Source organism: Lycium ferocissimum, unplaced genomic scaffold (genome assembly GCF_029784015.1).
Source record: "Lycium ferocissimum isolate CSIRO_LF1 unplaced genomic scaffold, AGI_CSIRO_Lferr_CH_V1 ctg15847, whole genome shotgun sequence".
NCBI lineage: Eukaryota > Viridiplantae > Streptophyta > Magnoliopsida > Solanales > Solanaceae > Lycium > Lycium ferocissimum.
In genome coordinates, this window is record NW_026716278.1 from 11,101 (window position 1) to 17,932 (window position 6,832).

Here is a 6,832-nt window from a genome sequence, read left to right on the forward strand (position 1 = left end):
TATATTTACATATAAATAAATAAAATACATTACAAATTACATAAACCAGAAAACACAATTTTTCATAATCCAAAATATCCAACATTCCTAATCCAACATATATACCCGTAAAAGCAAAATGTTCAACCCAAAATGCATAATTAAGTTTTACATTTCAAGATTTAGGATAAGTTTCAAAATGTTCGATAGCAAAAAGATTCTTAGAACATGTAGAAATCTTCATAAAAGATCTTCTCAAGTAAGATCAATGTCTTCTGTCTCCGTCCCTTTCTTCATTTTCGACACCTACAAAAGAGAATAAATAATGTCACTGCCCTTCAAATGCACGCGCACATAATACAAAGAATAAATAATGTCACTGCCTTCATATTGTAAGTTTTGTCATCACCAAGGGCATGAAGAAAATAGCTGCAGATTGATGTTGAAAAAGAGAGGTTTTCAACAAGGTGATATTGAGCAGTTGCATGGGGACAAATTTGAAGGTGATTTACGTCAATTTTTGAATATAAAAAAGAATAAAGATGTTGATGGTTGTGCTAACAAACCTGGGAAGGCTCATGGTGCAAATGGTATAGCAGACAAGGTTGTGGAAAATATAGACGACCAGGTGCGAGAACAACTGTTGGAAAAGCAATTAACTGCTAATAGCAAAAGGCAAAAACAGATGGCTTTACAAACAACAGAAACTAGAGGAAAAGATGCAGGCAAAAATGTTGCTGCAGTAATTTTTGATGTTGTGCAAACTAAAAACAAGTTTGCAGTACTAAAGGAGGGTGAGGATGAGGCATCAGTAGTAGAAATTGCTGATGATGCTACTGGTAGGCAGCTGGTTGTAGAAGATTCTGATGCTCATGTGTAAAAGGTAGAGGTGTCAGGGAAACAGTTGGTGGAAATTCATAAGGGTACGATTGGTACAAATATCGTTTCGAAATACTCAAAGAATCGTTGGTTAATGCACCAGTTCATTCAGTTGCACAAAAGGTAGCAGATGGCTCAATATTGCCTGTAGTGGCAAAACCACTGAATGAGAATTCTGATAAGCAACTGAGTGCAGCAGCAGAGGCTCAAAAGAATGCAGAAACTGGTGATAATATTGGTAAGACTAAGCAAAGGTCAAGCCTCTTTTTCAAGTCCAAAGGTGTTAAGGCCACTATGAATAAGGCTTGGTTGTAGAACCTGGTACCGAAGCTCAATCTGGTGCTAAGGTGCAAGGTTTGGTTGATGAAAACACAAAGCAATGCACGAGAATTCAAGTTAATTCTCCGGTGAAATTCGGTCACAAACAATAGCAAAGTGCATCAAAAATAAATGATACGGCCTCAAAAATAAAAGACTTTGTCTCAAGGCAAAGTCTGCTCCTCTCCGCATAACTTCCTTAAGGAAAAACTAAAGTTATGCCGGAGGCATAACTTTTCCTCAAGGCATAATTTAGTTTTGCCTTATTGGGCAAAACTTTTCCTTAAGGAATTATGCCTTACAATGCGTACTTTTAATTAAGGTATAACCAAAAGTATGCCTTAACTAAAAGTGTGCCTTGAAAAGTTAAAAAAAAAAAAAAAAGTCTCAAGGCAAAGTCCCCCCTCCGCATAACTTCCTTAAGGAAAACTAAAGTTATGCCGAGGGGGCATAACTTTTCCTCCACCCTAGTAATAATCAAGGATCGAATCGCATCTTTGTCCCTTAAATTTGGAAGGAACTCCAAATCTACTTGAATAATATTGCACTTACGCTTTAAGATCTATAATTATATTAAGTATCATCAAGGAAGTCAAATGTTTATTTCAAGAACAAAAATGCAGATTCAGTAACTGATTCGGATATGCCGCAAAGGAAATAAAAGGAGTTCACTATACAAGCCAAGGATAGCTGACTATATGTTCCACATAGAGTGAAAGCACAAGCAAATAACACGTGATCTACTTTTATATAATTAAGCTACTACTCTGGCATTCCAATTATTCAAGGGCTATTACGTTAATGGAAAAACTATTTGGGATTGGCCTACCACATCACAAAAGAGAAAAATAGATGATTTTTACCTTCTATTTCATTTCAATAGAAATAGCAACTGCTACAAATAGCAAGGCCCCTTCTCTCGAAGTTTGTCTTGTCGAGGCATGCTTCCTTGTCTACCAACCATGGAAAACAAGCAACTGAAAATGAACTTGTGTTTTCAGTATTCGACTCCATGGCTACTTCCCAAGGTTGCATTTGGAAGACATTAATCAAACATGTAGTGTGTCCAAATTCCATCAAACTTCAAAATCCTGATATCAATTTACTTGAGTTAAATTTGACTAGCTTTCATCTCAAGGCAAAGTCTGCCCTCCGGCATAACTTCCTTAAGGAAAAACTAAAGTTATGCCGGAGGGGGCATAACTTTTCCTCAAGGCATAATTTAGTTTTGCCTTATTGGGCAAAACTTTTCCTTAAGGAATTATGCCTTATGGGCAGACTTTTAATTAAGGTATAACCAAAAGTATGCCTTAACTAAAAGTGTGCCTTGAAAAGTAAAAAAAAAAAAAAAAAAAAAGTCTCAAGTCAAAGTCTGCCCCCTCCGGCATAACTTCCTTAAGGAAAAACTAAAGTTATGCCGGAGGGGGCATAACTTTTCCTCCACCCTAGTAATAATCAGTGACTGAATCTGCATCTTTGTCCCTTAAATTTGGAAGGAACTCCAAATCTACTTGAATAATATTGCACTTACCCTTTAAGATCTATAGTTATATTAAGTATCATCAAGGAAGTCAAATGTTTATTTCAAGAACAAAAATGCAGATTCAGTAACGATTCGGATATGCCGCAAAGGAAATAAAAGGAGTTCACTATACAAGCCAAGGATAGCCGACTATATGTTCCACATAGAGTGAAAGCACAAGCAAATAACACGTGATCTACTTTTATATAATTAAGCTACTACTCGGCATTCCAATTATTCAAGGGCTATTACGTTAATGGAAAAACTATTTGGGATTGGGGTACCACATCACAAGAGAAAAATAGATGATTTTTACCTTCTATTTCATTTCAATAGAAATAGCAAATCGCTACAAATAGCAAGGCTCCTTCTCTCGAAGTTTGTCTTGTCCGAGGCATGCTTCCTTGTCTACCAACCATGGAAAACAAGCAACCGAAAATGAACTTGTGTTTTCCGTATTCGACTCCATGGCTACTTCCCAAGGTTGCATTTGGAAGACATTAATCAAGCATGTAGTGTGTCCAAATTCCATCAAACTTCAAAATCCCGATATCAATTTACTTGAGTTAAATTTGACTAGCTTTCATCTCAAGGCAAAGTCCCCCCTCCGGCATAACTTCCTTAAGGAAAAACTAAAGTTATGCCGAGGGGGCATAACTTTTCCTCAAGGCATAATTTAGTTTTGCCTTATTGGGCAAAACTTTTCCTTAAGGAATTATGATGGGGCGACTTTTAATTAAGGTATAACCAAAAGTATGCCTTAACTAAAAGTGTGCCTTGAAAAGTTAAAAAAAAAAAAAAAAAAAGTCTCAAGGCAAAGTCCGCCCTCCGGCATAACTTCCTTAAGGAAAAACTAAAGTTATGCCGGAGGCATAACTTTTCCTCCACCCTAGTAATAATCGGATCGAATCGCATCTTTGTCCCTTAAATTTGGAAGGAACTCCAAATCTACTTGAATAATATTGCACTTACCCTTTAAGATCTATAATTATATTAAGTATCATCAAGGAAGTCAAATGTTTATTTCAAGAACAAAAATGCAGATTCAGTAGAACTGATTCGGATATGCCGCAAAGGAAATAAAAGGAGTTCACTATACAAGCCAAGGATAGCCGACTATATGTTCCACATAGAGTGAAAGCACAAGCAAATAACACGTGATCTACTTTTATATAATTAAGCTACTACTCTGGCATTCCAATTATTCAAGGGCTATTACGTTAATGGAAAAACTATTTGGGATTGGCCAGTCACATCACAGTAGAAAAATAGATGATTTTTACCTTCTATTTCATTTCAATAGAAATAGCAACTGCTACAAATAGCAAGGCCCCTTCTCTCGAAGTTTGTCTTGTCCGAGGCATGCTTCCTTGTCTACCAACCATGGAAAACAAGCAACCGAAAATGAACTTGTGTTTACCAGATTCGACTCCATGGCTACTTCCCAAGGTTGCATTTGGAAGACATTAATCAAAGCATGTAGTGTGTCCAAATTCCATCAAACTTCAAAATCCCGATATCAATTTACTTGAGTTAAATTTGACTAGCTTTCATCTCAAGGCAAGTCCCCCCTCCGCATAACTTCCTTAAGGAAAACTAAAGTTATGTTGGAGGGGCATAACTTTTCCTCAAGGCATAATTTAGTTTTGCCTTTGGGCAAAACTTTTCCTTAAGGAATTATGCCTTTATGCGTACTTTTAATTAAGGTATAACCAAAAGTATGCCTTAACTAAAAGTGTGCCTTGAAAAGTTAAAAAAAAAAAAAAAAAAAAAAGTCTCAAGGCAAAGTCCGCCCCTCCGCATAACTTCCTTAAGGAAAACTAAAGTTATGCCGGAGGGGGGCATAACTTTTCCTCAAGGCATAATTTAGTTTTGCCTTATGGGGCAAAATTTTTATCATTTACCAAACGAAGAGGAAGGAGCCGAGTCAATCAAAACTTAGGGCTACCATCCTTAAATTCCAATTTTAATCGATTTTAGATATTTATAAACAAGCTTTTCATTATACTCGAAAATGTTTTTTTTAGTCAAAAAGTCGAGTGCATTCTAGTGATCCACGGCCTACTCTCAAATTCACAAAATTAATTCCTCATAATTCAAGCATGCCTAGCCATATGTGGCCTCCATCTATATTTCCTCATCCCATAAATGAGAACTAGCTAAAGTCGAAGGTTATTGGAAAACGAACTTGCCCCCGAAAACTAAGAAGATGAAAATGGGACTTTAAATAACAACCAAGATAAAATTCAATTACCAACGAAACCAATATAAAATTCAATATCAATTTTAATTGTAAGAGCTACAAAATATTATTGAAATTACCTTTCGACTAGCAACGAACCGAGGCGTTTGAGAGTTGACAATGCTTCAAGCTTTCACCATGGACAACGAGTTTAGAACAAGAATAAACAAACACAAATGAGAAGAAAAGAAAGGAAATTCCAAGAGCAAAGAAAACCTAATTCGTTAGATTCTTGAGAGAAATAATCGTGTCTCACAAGCTCATTTTATACAACAAAATCGAACAATCCAACATTAGACACGGCATTAACTTTGAAAACAAAAGAAGTCTCACCTTTCCGCTAGATATTTACTAAATCGAAGTAATTCCACCCAATTCTTACAACAACAAAATAAGCAAGGATATTGCAAAAATATTCGAGACAAAAAAAGGAATATCAAGAAATCGTAGCCCATACTTATTCAAAAAAAAAAAAATCAAAACCCATACCACAAATGATTTTATTTTAGAATTGGAAGAACATGCAAAATAAATCCAAAAAAAAAGAGATGAGAGAATAGAGAAGATAACTTGGAATTGAAAGTAACCCGCTACGAGATTCAAGAGAGCATTGATAATTAGGGTGCAAAGTGAAGTAGAAATTTGCAGAGAGATAGAGTGAGGTGGGTGATGAATTTAGTAGAGAGAGAGAGAGAGAGTTGTGTTTAATTTGGTTCAATACGTATTTTACGATTTTTGGCTAAAAGGAAAAATAATGTGGTCTCTCTATTAGTGCTACAAGCTACGATGAAAATAAGGAAAATTTGGGAGGGAATTTAAAACCGTTGCAATAGAAACAAACCGTTGCCATATTACAACTATTGCAACGGTTAAAGAAAATCGTCCCATTAGGGACATGTATGGTGACGGTTTATATACAATTGCAACGGTTTAGACGCTAAAGTGTAGCTATAGCACGTCGCCCCAGTACCCGGTATAACCGTTTATAAAGGTTACGGTACCTCGATTTAAAGAACGGTTGTATAACCGTTGCAGAGGAAGGCGTTGCCATAGCCCTAATTTCCAGTAGTGCGTACTGAAACGAGGAGGCAAAAAGTAGCACAATAACCCGAAAATCATAACACTTGCCTTTGAAACATAAATCATACGTATCCATTTCATATTCGGCTCATATGGGACCGAGAAACAGAGTCGAAAATCATCTCGTACACATGCATAGATATAACATGCCCCGGCCCTCTGAAACAGGGGCGCGGTAAGTAAAATCATCATATCATGTACATATAACGTGCCCGCCCCTTTAATGAGGGACGCGGTAAGTAAAATCATCATATCCGTACATATAACGTGCCCCGCCTCAGTGAGGGACGCGGTGAATGAAGTCATCATATGCCATCCCGGCCACCTCCCCATATCATCATATCATAATCATATCATATAACATGCCCCGCCCCCTCTAGTGAGGGGCGCGGGTGAATCATACCGTAGAATCACGCACGAATACATGCACTCTCGGCCCGGACGCGGGAAAGAGATCATAATGGCTCGCACGAGCAGAGTAGTGAGAAACCACATACACAAATCATCATCACAGACTCAATAACATAATCCAACGAAATCTCATTTTAAAGCTAAATAACAGTCAAGTCAAGTTCCTTCCGAAAATCATTCGAGAACATATCAAGTATCACTTTAGAAAGTGTAGGTACGTGTCAAGATCATATGACATACTTGTGGAAATCAAAACGTAGTCGTCATTACAGACTCAATCAAATAGTCGAAGCGAACTATTATTTCCAAAACCAAGACAATAGTCAAATCGAATTTTCTTTCGAATTCCACTCGGAAACATATCAACCCGAACTTCTGAAACCATAGTTATGTATCAAAAT

General features: G+C 36.8%; 1 protein-coding gene across 1 annotated transcript; it reads left to right on the forward strand.

Annotated features, from left to right (window-relative positions):
• The first annotated feature begins 270 nt into the window (after positions 1 to 270).
• LOC132042518 (uncharacterized) lies at positions 271 to 987 on the forward strand. The gene is made up of 2 exons (XM_059433034.1): positions 271 to 607; positions 665 to 987. The coding sequence occupies exons 1-2, from the start codon at positions 353 to 355 to the stop codon at positions 857 to 859; spliced, it is 450 nt and encodes a 149-aa protein (XP_059289017.1). The 5' UTR covers positions 271 to 352; the 3' UTR covers positions 860 to 987.
• The last annotated feature ends 5,845 nt before the right edge of the window (positions 988 to 6,832 follow it).